This window comes from Megalops cyprinoides, chromosome 15 (assembly GCF_013368585.1).
Source record: "Megalops cyprinoides isolate fMegCyp1 chromosome 15, fMegCyp1.pri, whole genome shotgun sequence".
Taxonomy (NCBI): Eukaryota; Metazoa; Chordata; class Actinopteri; order Elopiformes; family Megalopidae; genus Megalops; species Megalops cyprinoides.
The window spans coordinates 24,630,197-24,650,000 of NC_050597.1; the positions used below are offsets into that span (position 1 = coordinate 24,630,197).

A 19,804-nucleotide genomic window follows, 5' to 3' on the forward strand; every position below is an offset into this window, starting at 1 on the left:
AGGAAGTGACTGGACTCCTTCCTTCCTGTCTGCGTCCTCTACAGCATTCCTCCTTTTTTACAAGTCAGAGAGGGAAACAGTGGTCTGCGCTGGCATTTCTTATTTTTCTGAGGAGCTGTGCGGTTTAGATGACTGCGCCTCGCTGTAGCTTCACATGTACGAGGTGTGTCTGCGTTTGGTGGGTAAAAGCCGGCATGCTTTACACATCATTTTTGTGTCAGGTTACAGATATTGCAGGACAATTGATTGATCGAAATAGAAGCAGCAATCTAGTCGGTAAAACCAATTAATTTTTTTGTAATTTGTTTGTCTGTGCTGACTTAAAGCTATCTCATTGTGTTGGCCCTGTTTGTTATTCATTTGTACAGCTGGATGTTTACCAAAGAAATTCTGGTTAAGGATGTTTAGTCAAAGGTACAACAGCAGTGTACTACCCAGAATTCAAACCAGTGTCAGCAGCAAGCTCAGTTACCTAACTGCTTTTACACAGTGCTGCCTTGTACAGTGCTCAGCGGAATGTCGATATATATCACTTATAGTAGTAGTATGTAGGTATAATTGCGCTGTGCTATCATAAATGAAATATTACAGCACGCTGGTCGCCTCTGGGACAGACGCAACGATGCAGATGTGGCTCGTTTGCATACGAAAAACTACAAATGCAAAGTTAAAGTCACGTGTTGAAGTCATATGATTGGCTGCGGGCTTCTCAGATTTGCATACGCAAATCCGCGGAGGCCTCTCGTGCGCCTCAGAGTTTTCAGTAGCTGGGCGAGTCTGTCAAGGCCTCGGTTTGTTTGAAGTCGGGGGCTCTCCCTGCCGCTGGTTTCGCGTCGGATCAGGGGCGGCGTGAGCGTCGGGGCGGACATCGCGGTAATGCGCAGCTGCTCAGACCCCGCTGCGGGGGCCACCCTAATCACCTGCCTGCGTGCTGCCGCGGTGACGGCTGTCACTCAGAACGACTCACCCCCCCCATCGCGCACAGACCGGAGGCACAGGTCTGGGAAGGCCACGGTCTGCGGTCAAGGTGCAGCCTTGGACTGATTGGGACTGGATATGAAATAACGAGTACAATCCTATCTGTCGTAACCTGGACGCTATCTGCTCTCCTCACCTTTTACGTGTAATATCACTGGTAATATATTTTACCGTTCCCTGTAACAGCAGAAATGAGCCGTAGAAGGGTTTCCCACAGCTACACACAAAATAAAATCACATGCCGCGTTTTAACTTAACGAAGTCTTAATTCACCTGAGCAGTCTGAAATGCTATACATTGTATTGATTATTATATTGACATCGACGTGGAAAGACCTTGACCTGATGTAGATTGAAGCCAGGTGGAAGGCCGCTGTGTCTCTTGTGATAATAGGTGCAGTGTTGCTGACGTCAGGCGCGCTGCGTATGTGTTTATGCGAGCTGCGCAGGGAGGGGACGGTTACCTAAGCGCCCTGTCTCCACACCTGAGCGTGACTTCCTCCCCGCCGCAGGTGTGCCCGCCCCCCCCAGCTGTGCCCGCCTCCTGCAGCCCCAGCGCCCCTGTCTCCCGGGGCTCCGCTCTGCTCGTTACCAGCGCGGGGGCCGCCCGGACGCAAATTAAACAAGCCCGGCGCGTGGCGGCCCCGCAATCCGTCACGCGCCCCGTCCTCCCTCCCAAATCTCAGGCCCCCGATTGGCTGTGGTTATCAGACTCCCCGGGCCCGGGCGTTGTTGCTCCGGCCCTGCTTGTGAGCGTAAATCAGGCCGGAGTCGCGGGAGCCAGATTGATGGAGCGGAGGTGCGGGCTGAATTCCGCAGCGGTGTGCGTGTGAGAGAGGAAGATGGAGTGCTCTTCAGTGTTGTATGTGGGAGCGTAGGGGCAGTGGGGGGTGTGTGTGCACGGCCCTCCTGTTCCTCTCTCTCCCTTTTTTCCCCTCTGTATCCCTTTCTACCTCTTACTGTCTTTCCTTCTCTTTCCTCTGCTCTCTCTGTCCCCTTTTCTTTCTCTGTCTCATCTCTCCCTCTGTCTCTTTTTCCCTCCTTTCTCTCCCTTTCTTTCTGTTTGTCTCCCCCCTCTTATTTTGTCTTCTGCTTTCCTCTCTCCTCAACATTTTCCCTCACTTTTTTCTCATGCTGTCTCACGCTGTCTCCTCTCTCCCTCTCTCCGTGTTTCTCTTCCTCTCTCTCTCTTTCCCTCTCTTTCCCTGTCTCTCCCTCTCTCCCCTCCCGCTGGGGTAATCTGCTAAGCCTGCCCAGAGCGCTGTCGTCACAGAGGCATTAGGCTGGGAATTGTGCATTTTGTTATGTCATCAGTTTGTGTCATTCCAGTCAGCTTTTCTCTGCTTTTAACCGCCCCTCCAATTAAATGAGCCCATAAAACTACTGCAGTGATAACGGGACGGCCGTGCCGAGGTCATGCCGGAACATGAGCGTGAATGGGGGGGGGGGGGGGGGGGGAGCCTGACCCCTCCGACCTGCTGCTCCTCGTTCCGAAGGGGCGGGTCATTTAAACCAGTAAATACTCCGTAGCGCTTCCTAACAGGGAAGCTCACCCTCGTTCCCAGATTGAAAACTCTTGGAATCGAGCACAGACAGGATATTATGTTGCTCCAAGGTACAGCTTGGAGCAACTAGGTGATGATTACAGCTAGAGAAAATGGTTGCCTCATCTTGCATTGTAGCCCATTATTTGCATTTGAGGTTTTCTTTTTCTTTCTTTTTTTCACACAGGACAACCTGACTGGGCAGCTTTAAGTTCCGCTGCAGTCGAGATTCATGGGAAAATGTAAAATCCACATGTTTAGTCTGGTTGGGATGGCATTGGACTGTGCTTCTCTTAGCTGGTGCAGATGGTGTTGCGTTGGGCATTGGTTACAAAACTCCTCTTCCCCGCAGTCAGGACTTTAAGGTTTTCGATTTCGGCGCCCGCACATAGAGCTGACAGGCCCCTAATGGCCCTCCCTCGCGTTCCTGGAAACGTCCGGAATGGAATTCTCTTCCGGATGACGGGGCGGGAGTATCAGGCCGCTAAGCGTGATCTCCCAGCGAAGCGGCACGCTCCTTACCTTTGCAGTCAGGTCACGGGAAAAACATGTCAGAACCGTGTCGTGGAACACAGGAGACCTCTTTCTCGATTTGACTGCTGCGTGTGCGTTTTTAGGAATTTGTTTTTCAGGAGAGTATTCCATTTCCTCTTTATCACGAAGCCTGAAGCGTGAGGATTTGGGTACAGAGGCCGTATGGCACGCAGTGACCGTTACGGAGGGGTCACAAGGATCACAACTGATGTGACCTCTGGAGGTCTGGAGCGGTGATGCTTTTTAGGCATTCGTTTTTCAGGAGCAAATTCCACTTCTCTTTTATTACTATAAGCCTAAAAACACGGCTCTTTGGGTACAGAGGCCGTAGGGCATGCAGAGACCGTTACTGAGGGGTCGCAAGGGGTCACAACCAGTGTGACCCCCTGGAGGTCTGGAGTGATCGATGCTGTCGGCTGCTATCAGCCGCCCCAACCGAACAGCGTTCAGCAAGGCATTCCTGCCAGGGACAGGTTTGACTTACGGTGGAGGGCCGGACGCAGCCTGCATGATTTATGCAGCGTCATAGGAGTGATTGTTGGGTGAGATCAGAGGAGATGGCTGGGGAGGCACGGTGGCACAGGAGGGGCGGGAGGCGTGTCTCGGTGGGGCAGAGGGAGGCGCGGCCGTGGGACGGGCGCGGCAGGGCTGTGGCACGCGGGGCCTGGGGCCCAGGGTGGGCATGGCGCGGTGCGGAACCGGCAGGACGGGGGCCAGATGGGAGATGGTGTGCGAGCGGGAGAGGGGGGCGGGCCGCGTCTGCTCGGCTGCCACTCCACATCTCGGCTGCGCAGCGGGAGCGTTAAATCCGCGCGGTGACGGGCCGGAGGGAGGGCCCGACGCACGCTCTCTCTGTCCTACATCTCCCTCTCTGTCTCTCACTGTCCGTATCCTCTCTCAGCCTCTCTGTCTCTGTTACTCTCCCCCTTTCACCCTCTCTGTGTCTCTCTCTTTCTCTCTCACCCTTTCTGCGTCTCTCTCTCTCTCCCTCTCAATGTCTTTCTCTCTCCCTCTCTCAGCTTCACTGTGTCTTTTTCTCTTTCCCCCTCTCACCCTCTCAATGTCTTTCTCTCTCACTCCCCCTCTCAGCTTCACTCTGTCTTTCTCTCTCTCCCTCTCTCAGCTTCTCTGTCTTTCTCTCTCTGTCCCTCTCTCAGCTTCTCTGTCTTTCTCTCTCTCTCTCTCAGCTTCACTGTCTTTCTCTCTCTCCCCCTCTCAGCTTCTGTCTCTCTCTCTCCCTCTCTCAGCTTCACTCTGTCTTTCTCTCTCTCCCCCTCAGCTTCTCTGTCTCTCTCTCTCCCCCTCTCAGCTTCTCTGTCTCTCTCTCTCCCTCTCTCAGCTTCACTCTGTCTTTCTCTCTCTCCCCCTCTCAGCTTCTCTGTCTCTCTCTCTCCCTCTCTCAGCTTCACTCTGTCTTTCTCTCTCTCCCCCTCAGCTTCTCTGTCTCTCTCTCTCCCCCTCTCAGCTTCTCTGTCTCTCTCTCTCCCTCTCTCAGCTTCACTCTGTCTTTCTCTCTCTCCCCCTCTCAGCTTCTCTGTCTCTCTCTCTCCCTCTCTCAGCTTCACTCTGTCTTTCTCTCTCTCCCCCTCAGCTTCTCTGTCTCTCTCTCTCCCTCTCTCAGCTTCTCTGTCTTTCTCTCTGTCTCCTCCTTCATGTCATAGTTCAGGTCTTGTCTTTGTTACGGCAGGCTGCTGCTGCTGCTGCTTCACGTTTTTCCTGTCAGGCTTGTCATATCGAATCCAAACCTGAGTCCGCCTGGCAGGGCCACTGTCGAACCCCGTGCCCAAAAGTCCCCCTCAGTTTCTTTCTCGGCTGAGAGGATTAACCAAAGTGGGCATCTGGCAGCCGATTGGTCGGGGAGATCAAAGCCGGGGCCGTCTGATTTCTGCTGAAGGGATTGGGACGCTGTGGCGAAAAGGGCCGACTGGCGCCAGCGGATGATCGGCGGGAATGGCCGAATTTTTATTGTGTAATTTGGAAGCGCGGTGAGCCTGTTACCGTGAGGTACGGGGGTGTCTGGGTATTGTGTTGCTTATGGCTGTAATGCCAGGGCAAAGCTGTAAAAGCCGTTTTTTTTTTTTCCAGACGGCTGAAAGCGTACAGACTTAAAAATGACGACTCTACTTTACAGGGTTGGTGCAAGCTGCCAAGCGGTCTTTCCCAACTTCCAGGCCGGGGGGCCCGTCGAGGACAATCCGGCGTTCGGTTGGGAAAAGATTACAGAAGTTACAGGCGTTTGCGGTTACAGAAGAGCCAGTTTGGAAAGTGACGAGAACGAGACGCCCAGAAATGAAGCCGCTTGACGCCTGTCTGTTTCCCCCGCAGGTCCTCTGGCATCTCGATATCTTCCGAAGGAGCTTCCGTCAGCTGACCACCCACAAGTGCATGGAGGACTCCTGCATCTTCTGCGCTCTGAAGGTAAAAACGCGGGTTCCGCAGGGTGAGGGGGCGGGGCTTACTGGCCATCATGCTGTTTGTCATGTCCTCTGTTTGCTATGAGGTGACATCTGTGACGTCTCACTCGGACTCAGCACGATAGCCAATAGCAGCTTGTTTTTGCTGAGTTATAAGAAAAGAGATTCATTCCACTGTAGCCAAGGGTGTCTTATTGAGTAGCCCTGCTGTTGTCACTGTCTCCCGTCTGTGAGATTGCCTGGCTAGGTGTGATTGGCTGTTGTGCTGCCACCAGGCTAGGAATCCATCAGTACCCTGTCAAAGTGACCCACAGACCTGATACCAAAACTGCCTGCACTGTGTGATTCTGCCACGCAAGTGCAACAGTCACAGCCATCATAAATTAATTGCTGCTGCTGACCTTGGGTTTGGGAGGACGTGTTGGTTTAGTGCCCCTGTATTTTCCGAAAGTGTGGTAGGGGTGTAGTGGTGGACCTCATGCCCTATCTGGTGGTTCCTCAGTATCCTTTAGCCTTAAAAGCTGTAGTTTTTTAACAAGTGGTTTCACCAGAAGACAAAGAGCGGTGGGGATTTGGTAGACTCTTACATGTTACTTAATTACTTCTGTGTTAAATGCATAATTAGATAAGATGGTAGATAAAAACTAATGAATTTCTTAAATTGCTGCGCTATGATGCAACAGGCAGACACGCACTTCAAAGTGTCTTAACTTTCTCTGAGATAAACTGACTTTATCTGACTTCACTGTCTCATGACTTTTTAAAGCACTGGCTTAACCTTTCCCGCTCAATGCATCGCACTGAATCTGTTTGTTAGATTTCTGAAATTAAAGGGATGAAATGAAAATTTGTTTGTGACGGTTGGCCGATTGCAAGTAACAAGGGTGTTACTTTCTCGAACGTTTTGCCCTCTTTTTTTGCGTTGGCCGAGATCCGAATGGAAAAAATGAACAGTGTTTCCCGAATATTTATCAGTCCGGTGTGGACTGTGAAGCTGTCCCGCTGTGCTTCCACACGCCGCTCCTCCTCTCAGGTTAAAACAGTGCCTTCCAGCTGCCTCAGGTGGAGCTCCTGTGTTCCTCCTGAATGAGAGGCGTCTCCGTTTGATTTCATTTCCCCCTGGCTCCGGCTGTCATCTGCGGCTCCCTAATAGGGTGTTTACACTAGGCTGGGTGCATCCGTCCCTCGTCGTGACCGGGGTTGGGGAGTTTAGATTGCGGCAGTACTAACTGACTCTTGGAGCGCAAGTGCTTTTTTATGGGGGGGGGGGGTTCCAGACCTTGGCGTTGCTCTGCCCTACATCTGTCTGGCTTGTACTATTGTCTCTGTTCGCACTTTGCTCTTCCCTTTTTGTTTCTCCTGCACTCTCTCTTTCTCTCTTTCTCTCTCTCTCTTGCTCTCTCTCTGTCCCCCCCCCCCCCCCCCCCCCCCTCTTTTTCATTACGTTTCTTCTAAAGTGCCGGTGTGCCAGCGGCAATTTCCATCAAAAGTTCAATAACTTTCTGAAATGAAACCCGCTCTCCCTCAACGCGCGGTGCGGTCTCAGCCAAGGGCGGCCTGTCTGCTGCGAGCGGCGTGGCGGGGGTCTGTCTGCCCGTCCGTCTGTCAGTGCGTCTGCATGCCAGGAGCGCCCTGACCGGGGTCGGATTGTCCATCACGTGCAGGGGTGTGTGAGGGCCGTCTGTGTGTCTGTCTCCGTGTCTGTCTCTCTTCTACCTCCTCTCTCCCTGCCCTGCCCCCATCCCTCAGTGAACGGAGTGCCCTTTCTCACAACGAACCGGCATCTCGCCAGTCAGAAGCCCAGACACAAATTCCCGACGTGGTTTTGCATTTCCCATAAGCCCCCTGGCCTCCTCAGCCAGTCCTGCTTGGTTGTCCAAAAGCAGGTGCTGATGTTTAACACCTGGAGAGGCACCTGGAGGTGCCCGCGTTTGCCACCCTGCCAATCAGTTGAGTGACACTTTGATCAGCCAATAGTTGGTCTCGTTGACAGTTTAAACCCTCCTTTTTTGGCACTGAGAGGCCAGAGAGGTTAAAAGGCCACAGGCTCCTTCTTTCTGGTTGGTCTGCTACTGCACTGAGGTCATGCACACAGCCAGCTCCCACCTCCAAGCTGACGGATCACCATTAATCACTGTTTCACTTCTTGACTCGTTGCCACGCAGGCCTGGGCATTTTCAGATTTAGCATAACCACAGTGCACCATCTCCTCAGCTTTAACAAAGTTAAGCACGCTGTGCAACATTATGACATTGGCGGTTTTCCGCAACGGTAGAACCATGCTGCGTGCGATCGGGAAAACACGAACACTTTGCCTTAGACTCATTCAGTCCTAGAGGACAGCAGAGAGGCATGTGGTGGGAGAATGAATGAGTCTGCTGGTGTCATTTTTGCTTTGTGTAAAATCCAGCAGATGGGAAGTTTACCAGCCCGTGGGAAGATTCCGAAGTGAAGAACCATTAAGATTTTCGAGGGTGCTTTCGACTCCCGTGGTATTGGTTCCCCCTGCGCATGTCTCGTGCGGTACTGCGGAGCACGCAATAACATTTCAGCCTCTGGCTGTGAGCAGACTGGTCCCTCGCGGGCCCCGGGGTCACCGCCCGGCCGTGAATCACAGGGAGGTGTGACGTTAAGTGGCCGGCTTTATGGCCACTTGAGTGGGTGTGAAGGACCTGGTGGGGCTCCTGCATTACTGCGGCCTACGGCCCCCTCAGGGCCCAGTTCTCCTCTGCCTGTGGCAAATGGCTCAGAGAGCGTGCCGGTGCTGGAGGAGGAGGAGGAGGAGGAGGAGGAGGAGGAGGAGGAGGAGGAGGAGGAGGAGGAGGTAGGAGGAAGAGAGCGAGGGGGTAGGGCCTCGTGTGGTGAGCGGTCTCTCCTGTCCGGGAGACTCCAGGGCTGGATCGATCTCTTCCTTTGCCGAAGCACGCAATAAAGGAGGCCTCTGGGGGCCCGGTGGACATGAGACTAACCAAGGCCGGGGGGCTGGAAGTCAGCAGATACTGGTGTCATAGGCACACTGGATTATAGATTCCATTACTACTTTTACAGAACAGACCTGAGTAATTCTGCACAATGAAATTGCTGCATTTTACTTATCAAATTTACTTACTACCTATTACATATTAGCAAATTTTACAATATTATCAAATTTGTGTTTACCGTTTTTTTTATGTGTGCGTGTGAGTGTTCGAGCATAGGATCCCACTCTCCCGGTCAGAATGAAACCATTTCCTTCTCGGATGAAGCTGTCTCATTAACAGGCCTGGAACTGGCAACTCCTCCCCCCACCCCCCTGCCCCTCCGCTGCTGTCTGCTGTAATCCCTGTCATTAAGATGCAGCTGCAGTGATAACGCTGTTCCCAGCTCTGCGGTCAGCGCGTCGCCACCACAAAGGTTTCTTATCTCAACACGCTAACACCCGCTACCCGCTACCTGCCCCGGCCGTACATGCCGGCACCTCTCTGCCTTCCAGGGATTCGCTCAGATCAGCGGCGGCTGATACGCACCGTGCTGCAGGCTCCTCCTGATTTTCACTGAGCCGCGCTGCTGTCTACAGGGCGGTTTCATGTATCGATCCTGTACCGAACGCTCCTGAAGCGTGAGGGAGACCGGCACGGTTCAGAGAGCAGGCCCGAAACACCCCGCCCTGTCAGTGTAACATCCTCCTTCTCCTCTTCTGTCCACTTCCACTCCTCTCATCCCCCTCCCCCTCCGTTTCTCTTCTCCCTCTCTTTTTCCACTCCCCCACCCCCTTGCATATCACAGGGAGGCACTGAATTAGGCAGATCGGCCGGACGACCTAAATTGAAATAGCAGCGCGGCTGCCAGTGAAGTGCGGGCTTTAGCAGACGTTTGCCAGTTATCTGGCCTGCGTGTTTCATCTTCCCCGGTGAATAAGGAAAGGAGCGGGAGATATTGGCAGAGCCCTGTGCTTTTTGCACCTCCGCTGTGAAGGCAGCAATACGGCGCGGCCTTCCCGGAGCTGCCGATAGCAGGGGCGTGCGCCACGCAGTGGAAATTTCCACTCCGCCCGCCCGACCACGCGGAGGTCCCCGGTTTCGTGCCGGGGTGCACGGACCCACCCGTCCTCAGAGGCGCACTCCCACGTTTAGCAGGGCCACTGTGTCGACGTCACCTGGGCAACAGCTCGTGGGTTGGGTGGACGGGGTGGCCTGACCAAGCCGGTCACATGCGACAAGCCTGCCCTCGAGCAGCCTCCTTCCCTCCAAGGCTGAGAGGCTACACCGGCCGGTCTCGGGTAACACTGTGTGTACAGCACAATCGGGAGATAAAGGGTTAACCAGTAGGAGGGAAGCCAGGCCAGCAGTTACAGCATTAGTCTCTGCCTGTGTTATGTTCACATGCTTATTATTAGTAATAATCGATAGTAATGATCACGTTTATATAGCTCCTTTCAATGTTCTTAGAGTGTTTCTCTTTGAAGAGGACAATTCGCCTCAATCTCCAAATAATTTGTAGCACACATCGGTGTGGCATGGCAGCCATTTTGCACCAGAACACTCACCAAACACCAGCTGAGGTGGAGAGGAGGGGGGGAGGTTATTTAGCCAGTTAAACTGGGGCATTGTTAGACAGTCAGAGAGAAAGAGCCTGATTGGGAATGTAGCCACGTCCCCTGTTCCTTTTCACTCCATCCCAGAGGGGGATGAAGGTCCCTTTGTAAAGTATATCTGGGTTTTATAGCTATTCCACAAGCGGATGGACTTTTTGTGAGGTGGATTATTGGGTGGTTTGAAGTTAGAGTGCTCTCACATTGCAACCCTATATTGATTCCAAAGGTGACGATCTGGTGTGATTTGATATGATACATGATGTAAAATCCTTCTATGCCAGTGTCATGGCTGAAGGCCGCTGTCTGCATTGACACAGTGAACATCATTTCATTATCAAATTTTACTCTTCCAGCAGCTCTTCACAAGCCTTAAGTTTGCTGTCCACTGGCTCTTCCTGAAATGCCCTTTTGCACTTCACTCTCCCCCAGAATCTACATTCCGTCTCTCTTTCTTCAGTTTTGCCTGTTGGTTTTGCATTCTTCCCATCACGTCCCTCCCTCATACACCCTCACCAGAGACACGTGTCTTTTAATCCCCCCACTGAGTGGCACATTCAGAATTCATTAAGGCGGGACACCTGCATGTAGATCTGTGGCGCTATCATGCGCTCATCACTTATATACAAAACAAATGAAGTTTTCCGCTAAATGTCTGCATAAACAAGTTGACGCGCCACCTGCAAATCAGCTGAATTAGCAGATGTTCAGCTGATTATAGTCAGTGATCCTAAGTCTGCTCTTCCCTACGTGTGTAACCCACGGTAACTCGATGGAAAGCGCTGTCTGTGGCCCCACCACATTGGTTGTCATTTGCTGTGTTTGTAATGGTGAAACTAGCATGGGAAAGGGAACAGTAAGGGACGCGACATCTCATTTAACCAGCACCAACAGAATGTACCGCTTGTAGCAAATAGTGAGGGACCTACAGTCCCCCACACTAAAGGCTCATGGGATTGTAGTTCTGCCCAGTATGGGGCAGTTTAGCTCTGGTTCCTGGGAACCCTGGCCAGGGTTGGCAGCTCTGGGATACAGTTTTGTTGATTTTGTGTACAGTCCATAAGGTGCAAATTATGCTGTCATTTGCTCTCCAGTGTGAGTTAACATGGTAGGTGAAGCCCCTATGTACTGTATTTGTGCGAGACATGTTCATGATGATTGTTTTTATTGTGGCGGCGTGTGGGACAAAAGAGCTCCCCGCTCATTTTTTGAGCTTCTGGTTTTGACACCGCACTGCCGAGGGTCCATTCCATTACTCGAAAAAGAGACTTTTCTCATTCCCCCGCAGTGGTACAGGGGGAGTCCATTAGTTTTACTTGGAGACTAATGTATAATTGAATACTGTCCCATATCCCAAGGGTCTGCAGTAGTCTGCATCTGCATGACTGAAGAGAGATCAACCCAAGAATTACTTCAAAGAATTCAGGTTTCTTTTACTTTTTAATGGTGCCAGTTGGTCTTGAGCATGAGCACAGCTGGTAGCAGTGTAGAACATCTTCTCAACCCGAATGTAATGTCAGCCCTTCCCTGGGTGGTGTTGGAGGGAGGGAGTGAGGGAGTGAGAGAGTGAAGGAGAGAGAGAGAGATTCTCTGTTCATTGGTCATTGAGTCATCTTATTTGCATTGCTGCAGTGCTGTTGTGCCTGCCCGAATTGTTTGCGGTAAGTAGCAAGTGTTTGTAAAAGCAACAGAAACCGCAGCCCCGGGAATGAATATAGCTTCCTGGCACTGTGCTCGTTTGTTGTCTCAGAGTATATTTGAGCTGCTAGTCTTGTTGTTAGGGAGTATTTCTGAGCCATGAGTGTGCTTGTTGTTCGAGAGCATCTTTGTGGCATGGGTATATCAGTTGTTTCAAAGTATCTTTGCCGAGTAAGGATGTCGTTTCAGGGTGTCTTTATGAAACTGTCTTTATATTTTGTTTTCTTCAATAAACAAGTGGGGAGTCGGGAGTAACTTTAAAGTGTATAAAGTCCGAGTATGAGTATTTTTGCCAAGTAAGTGTCCCATTCCAGGGTGGAGCGAGGGAGAGTGTGTTTTTTGTTTGGGAGTGACTTTATGGTGCGTTCTGTCTGAGTATGAGTATCTTATGTGCGAGTGTCTTTGTTGTTTCAGCATGCCTGCATGCGGTTTGTCTGAGAGCGTGTTTTGTTGTGCGGTTGTCGTTCCAGAGCATCTTTGCACAGTTCCAGTTCAGCAGCGAGAAGGTCCTGCCGTCGGACGCCCTGCGCAGCGCTCTGGCCAAGACCTTCCAGGACGAGCAGCGCTTCCAGATGGGCATCATGGGCGACGCGGCCGAGTGCTTCGTAAGTCCCCGCCCCCATGCGGCTGACGCTGAACAGGCCGCCGGAGCTGACAGCACTTCCCCAGAAACTGCTCAGACTCTTAAGCTTGTCAGGCCCAAAACCAGATTCAAAATAAGAGCCTTTGTTGTTGTTGAGCAAAGCAAATTCCACAACCAGAAAAAGCTGCGGGCGTAGGACCGGGCAATAAAACGATAACAATAATTATTGCGATATAATTTTCCCCGGTAGGAATATAACAAATGTTCGATAAATCTTCGATATAATCAATTTCCATGCTTAGATAGCATGCAAAGAAGTCACGAACTGCCGGTCATGTTCGCAGGAATAGTGGTATGCATTACGCAACATAGGTTGTACGGTGAGAGGTATAAATTCAGGTCAGCACGTGGTAATGTTTACAGACACAGTGGCTGGCAGGCTTGTAGTTGGAGCGGGATAAGCAAAATAAGAACAATGAGTGACACCGAAAAAGCGGTGCCCATGAGCAGCTCGAAGGACGAAGACAATGTCGACAAGAAAGGTCACTCAACCTCAGTAGTTTGGAGATATTTTGGCTATTTACAATCCGACGCGAAGACACGTGCCATCAACGACAGGCAACGCCGCAAACCTGTTTCATCATTGGAAACAATATCACACAGAAAGTAAGAAATTACGGTCCCAAACGAGTGTTGTTAGTGGACCCTCGACAAGCACCGGGCCAGTACCCGGTGTGACTACCCAGCAGCAAACGATCGTATCAGCATTTTCCAGCACCGTGCCTTACGACAAAAAAACAAAAATACGCAAAGACATCACAAATGCAATTGCAATTACTGGATCTGTCTCGCTAGCTAGAGAGAAGCGCTCAAGTGCTGTGAGTAGTGCCGCCTTTGCATGTCTTTGTTCTGGAAGATTCTGTTTGAGCTCATTTTTAAATTGTAATTCATAGTTGATGTCTATCGCTGCTTCTTGCTTGTATTGAAAATTGCATAGTTTGCGTTCTTTAGAATAGTCTGAATGTTCCCGTTTAAACTGAGATGTGAAAGATGGTGCTCGGAACTGTAATTTGCGCAGCGCCATCGCTTTCCCCGTGTCCCGCGGTGCCTTGCGTCACGCCGTGTCCAGGGGACACCGAGGTTAACTTCAAAATCCCCGCCCCCCAGGAGACGCCGCCGCTTCGGTTTGTGTCCCAGTGGCGCTGCCAGATGGCGGTACGTCCCGGGCGAGGGTCCTTCTGTGATTGTCATCAGCGTGTAGGTGACTCCTGAGCACAGCTGGTGGCCTGCGTCCCGATAACGCAATTATCCTACGCTCTCTGCGCTTGCTGCTCTCGTTCCGGCCGGGCCGCTGTCGAGTATAAGCCAGCTCTGTTCCTGGAAGGCAGCATGTTTGAGTTTTTTTTTTGTTTTTTTTTTTTGCTCCAACCCCTGCTCTTATTTCCCTAATTGGCCCGCTCACTCATTTTTTACACATTTATAATTGATACATCACAGCTGAAGATTATATATGTGCCCTGCGCTCAAATAAATAGTTTGCTGCAGTGTATTATGGGAAATGAACAGGTGTAAATGTAACACAGTATTTCCAGTAATTGGATCAATTAAGCCGGGGGAATTGGTCGGAACGGAAACCGGCGCACACACTGCCCTCCGGGAGTTTGGCACTCCGGACTTACCAAGCATAATTTGTTTATTCTCCAACGAGTTCGTTTCTAAAGCAAATGTGGGCGCAGAGCCAAAGAGCAGCGCTATATTAGCGTTCTTTGTTCGGGTCCTCAGTCTTTCTGCCCGTTTAGCAACTTACATGTTCTGCTGACGTGAGAAACATCTCAAAACTGCAAGTCGGGTTTTTTTTCTCTGTTGTTGTTGTTATTATTTGGCTCTCGATGTGAAAGTCTGAAGATTGTAGAGGCAGATGCTAAGTGCTTAAAGAATCCTCCATGGTATGCTGCAATTCACAGTGCTACAGTTAGCCTGCAGAACTCTGAGCCCTGCTCCGCGCGGCAGTGCTGGGCTGGTAAGGCGTTTCTTTCTCTCTGCTGGCGATACCCTATAGCTGCAGTGTGGCACTCGAGCTGCGCTTTTGCGGTCTGACCACAACACAAGGTCACCAGGGCCGAGGTGATTTAATCCAATCAGCAGCTGTAAAACATGGCCAAAACTCGCATTTTCTTGTAGCGCTGAGAGCAGCCTAGAACAGCCTAGTTTCAGGTGTTTGTCAGCCTGTTTATTTGTAACTGCAATTGATACTGTCATTGCAGGCCGTGTAGAATGTTCGCCGTGAGGCATTGTCTCGATACTGCAGGCGAAGGAGAGAGGAGAACCCATCAGTCTGTATTTAATAATGAAAAGAAAGAGTTATTGTAAAAGGAGAGGCTACAGGAGGAAGCTCTCCCTGCACGATTCGCGATTCCCTGGCCGTTCCCGAGTTAAAATCTCGCGTCAGGCCCCACCAGCGTGATCGATTGTTTCAGATCCCTCCTGTGAAGGAATCGAAAGGCGCTTATGAAATATATATGTACTTTTTCTCCTCTTGAGTGGCTCTTGGTCAGATTGATGTGACACGAGGGCTGGCAGTGAAAAATGGATGGACAACGCAGACCGCACCACTCTGCAGTCTCCACTAAACACATACACACACACACACACACACGCATGCACACACATTCACACACACACGCACACACACGCACACACACACACACGCACACATACGCACAATACACGTTCACACACACACACACACGCATGCACACATACACATTCACACGCACACGTACACACACGCACACGTACACACACGCACACGTACACACACGCACACGCACACACACACACACACACACATACACATTCACACACACACACACGCACACGTACACACACGCACACGCACACACACACACGCACACATACGCACAATACACATTCACACACACGCACACACACACACACACACACACACACATACACATTCTCACATACACACGCACACACACGCACGCACGCACACACACACGCACACACACACGCACACGCACACATACGCACAATACACATTCGCACGCACACACATTCACACACACACACGCACACACATTCTCACACACACACACACACACACACACACACGCACACACACATGCACATTCTCACACACACACATCCTCACACACACACATCATATACACATTCACACACACACGTATGTGCGCATACGCGTGCTCACGCTCACGCACACCGGCACTTACACAAATGCTATGCACGCATAACACCTGCCCCCGTCTCTCACAGGAGAACATCCTGACGCGGATCCACTTCCACATCTCTGATGAGACCAAGGAGGACATCTGCACCGCCAAGCACTGCATCCCGCACCAGAAGTTCGCCATGACGCTCTTTGAGCAGGTGGGTGGGGCCTCTGTGCTCCCTCCGGCCCGCCTTGATGGCGGTTGGTGTTCCAGTGCACCCCCCTCCCCACATTGCCTCAGTTGTCCCCTAGATCCTTCAGGCACAAGTCTCACTGTTAAAATTTGTGAATGAGTTAAATTTACCTTTCACATTTTTTCAGACAACAGAGCCCAAAATATCCCTCTTAAAATGTCAGGCTGAATTCCTGGAGGGCCGCCTTGTGCATGCTGGGTTCCGCTTCGATATCGGCAAACAATAAATCACAGCCGGGGCATATTTTGGGTAGTCGTTGTTAACATAAATGCACAATGGTAAATGCACAATGCACGGTCAGTCATCGCGGCCCGGTTCAGCCAGGGAGGAATTGGATCGAACAATCTCCCAGCGTGCACGCGCGGGCCTTCAGGAGCTGAGCTTATTCTGGCACCTCTGTTCCAAAGCGGGCCTTTTCCTGATGAATGTCTCACTGTGGCTGTTTCCTCACATCCCTCAGTGTGTCTGCAACAGCTGCGGTGCTACGTCAGACCCCCTGCCCTTCATTCAGATGGTCCACTACATCTCCACCACGTCTCTCTGGTAGGCGCGGGCACCGCGGGGGCGTGGGAGGGGGCGGGCGCTGCTGTGAGGGTGTTTTTTTTTAATGGGGGTGGGCAGGGCACAGTGCCAGCGGAGGTCTACCCCCCAGGGGCACAAAGATTATACACGCGCTGTTCACAGTGAGTGAGGAAAAAGTAAAAGCAGGTTAAATGATTTAATAAAGGCTCCTTTACATAAATGTCTGAGGAGAATATTCATTAAGGATGTACGGAGAGAGTAGACGACAGTACCGAAGGGCACCGCAGGAGTGCTGACGTTAAAGTTAAAGCTACTGTAGTAACGCTTCTCTCTCTACTTTCCCCATTCCCACGAATAATCACATAGTGCCGCTTGTGATAGTAAATTACATTAGGGTAACCAAGCATTTCAAAGTGCCTAAATGACTGAGCTGAGCAGGTTGAATATAAGGTCGCCTGGAAACCAGTAATAGGCCTCTACATCACGGGTTATAAGCTGTCATTGTGCCTATCTGGCCTGGGAAGATCAGCTCCGCTGCAGCCGGAGTGAATCATTAGCACTTCCCCCTCCAGAGCTGCCCGCAGACCAGCGAAACTAGCACTGCAGCGGGGCGTGCGGCCGCCCAGCGCACCCTCCCCGGGCGGCAAGCAGGCATTAAGGCCTGTGCAAATAATCGTGCCGAACAATGAGGTGGTTTCCATGAATAACGTGACACCAGTGTCTTAATGCGGCGCATGCAAATCGTCAGTGAGGCAGCGTTCCAGGAGCTCAGAGCCTGATATGCAAATGGCAGTTTCCTCTCTGTCACCACAGCCCTGTCACGCACGGCCGCAGACGGGCATGTCCTCCTCAAGCAGGAAGTACACACACACGCGCACATGCACACACACACACACACACACACCACACACACTTACAGTACACTCTGACTCACACCGGCGCACACACGCAGACATCAAATACACACACGCTCACACTACAGAAGCACACAGAGACTCTCGCACACAGCGCGCAGTGTGTTGAGAGGCAGGCCTGTAAGATGTGAGAGGGGGTAATTGAGCGGCGTGCTGTAACCTCCCGCACGAGCCCCTCCTGGGGCAGCCTGATCAGGCTCTGGGTGGATGTAATGGAGCAGATCCATAAACGGCCGGACGCGGAGAGCAGCCCTAATATATCCGGCGGGGGCGTCGGAAAGCCTTTAATTGTGAGAGAAGATGGCCCTCTTAATTCAGAAGCAACTGATCAGCGAGCGTGCGTTAAAAGAGGGCAGAAGCCGACCCCGAGAGCATAATGGGGCTTTTCACAGCTCCCTCCTCGTCTCCCAGGACCGCGCGCACGCCCCCGACGCTCAAGTGTGTCAGCACGGCCTGCCAATAATCGACCTCCGTCGAGGCAAGCTCCACTCACAAGCAATTTGTGGCTTTGTTGCAGCCTCTCGAGATGGTTTTGAAACGCTTGTCCTCTGTATTATTGGAAACCTAATGCTGGGCAGGGTGTGGTAAAACAGACAAGCAGCAAGCTGGTTTGGTGTTTGCTTTTTCAATTTCTGATTTCCAGTTTTCAGTCTGGCTCAGAGTAGATACTGACCGCCCCGTTTCACAACCTTGAGACAGGTCTACCTGGCCATTTTAAAATGCACCTAAGGGTGTGCCACGTGAAAAGATTGCCCTGGGAAAATGTTTGTGTTGGACAATCGTGCTGATTATCATTCATTCATAAGGGCTACTGGGGTCGTCCAGCTGATCACTTTACCTGGGTTCCATTATGTAACAGTGACGTTTTCCAGAAAGTTTCTCCAAACTCCAGTCGGAGATATATGTTCAGCGATGGGTGCTATGTTTCACAGAGCGGGTGTAGGTGCCCTTTAAGGGCCTGTAAATCGGGAGCTGCTGTTGGGCGCCTGTGGGATCAGGGCGGGGTGACCCCTGCTGGGGAGTGGAAATAGCTGATGGAGGCGGATATCTCTGCCCTGTCCGTGAAATCCGTGGAGATGGTGGCAGCGTGGGAGCGCACTGCCGCTGGATAATAATCAGAGAGTAAACAGAGGGAGTAGAGCTGCCGGGGACGCAGGCCGAGAGACACACACTCAGTCAGACGCATACTCACTTACACATACACACACACACACACACACACACACAAACCTATACACACATACACACGTAGACACACATACAGACACACACATACATGCCACCTCATGCACACACACACACACACACACACACACACGCAGACACACATACACACACACACATACATGCCACCTCATGCAGGCACGCACACACACACACACACTTATACACACACACACACACACACGCATACACATACATGCCACCTCATGCACACATGCACACACACACACGCACACACACGCACTCACGCACATGCACTCACACACATGCACACATACTCACGCTCTGCTGCAGAGCGCTCTTTAATTCTCGCGGAACAGGGACAGTACAGCAAGAGCAGGCGGAGGAGCCCAAATGTATTAGCTCTGTAAGAGCGCCGCTCCACAGCACTCGCGGCGATGAAATGTTAATTGCAGGACCAGAGAGCTCCCTCTCGCTTCCTCAAGGACGTCTCCGCTCTTCTTATAAATGTAGCATGAATCTTCCCCCGCCCTCCCCGCTCAGCAGACAGCTGCAAAGACCTTGCAAGGGGACAAAGGACACGCGTTTTAGGGGAACGATATGTGCACTGTATTCAAACAGAGGTGTGCGCGTCTCAAACCGAGCTTTCCAGCATTGGAGGGAGGGACTGAAGAGTGGGGGGGGGGGGGGCTCTGTGGGGAGGTGCGTTTAAGGAGCTAAGCTGGGAGCCATCTTTGAAACCGGCTTGAATCCCCGGGTCCCCCTTGTAACCGTGAGCAAGGTGGTTAACCCGAATCACTTCAATAACTCTCCGGCTTTATAAATGGATAAAGTGTGATGTAAGTAGCGTAAGCCTGGATAGGAGTTTGTGAAGCGAATAAATAGAACAGGACAGAATTGAAAGTACTTTAATCTCTTCAGGGGAGATGGGATTGCCACCAGCAGTAAAACATGCAAATCGCAACACATCATGACAACATGATGTACAAGCCGGAAACTGTAGAATTCGCCCCTGACACTGCCTACCGCCAGTACAAACGAATACAAATGTGCCAGAAGCTGCTAGGATAGATCATTTACAGATAAGCAGTTAACAGTTGTGGAGAGGGAAAGCACTGCAAATGTTGTGTCAGTGCAAAATTCAGTATGGATGGTGAACAGAGTCATTAAAATGCCTGCTGGCTGCACATCAGCGCCTTGGGGTCGCTGTGAGGGTGTGGGGACGCGCCGTGTGGCGGGGGAAGCCGGTTCCGTGCCGCGGGGGAAACGGGGCGAAACGGTGGAGCGTGCGCGGACGGTGCCGACGGTGACGGTGACGATGACAGCGCCCTCCCTCTGCCGCAGCAACCAGGCCATCCGCATGCTGGAGTGCCGGGAGAAGCCCACGCCGGACATGTTCGGGGAGCTGCTCCGGAA

General features: G+C 51.7%; 1 protein-coding gene across 3 annotated transcripts in view; it reads left to right on the forward strand.

The window, feature by feature from the left end:
* The window catches only part of usp54a (ubiquitin specific peptidase 54a), a 45,721-nt gene that overhangs the window by 6,382 nt on the left and 19,535 nt on the right, over positions 1 to 19,804 (forward strand). For all 3 annotated transcript variants that reach the window (XM_036546263.1, XM_036546264.1, XM_036546265.1), the window contains exons 2-6: positions 5,381 to 5,473; positions 12,208 to 12,342; positions 15,618 to 15,731; positions 16,228 to 16,310; positions 19,733 to 19,804. The exon at positions 19,733 to 19,804 is cut by the window's right edge and continues 34 nt beyond it. In XM_036546263.1, coding sequence (XP_036402156.1) covers positions 5,381 to 5,473; positions 12,208 to 12,342; positions 15,618 to 15,731; positions 16,228 to 16,310; positions 19,733 to 19,804 — 497 coding nt within the window. The remainder of the gene's footprint in view (positions 1 to 5,380; positions 5,474 to 12,207; positions 12,343 to 15,617; positions 15,732 to 16,227; positions 16,311 to 19,732) is intronic.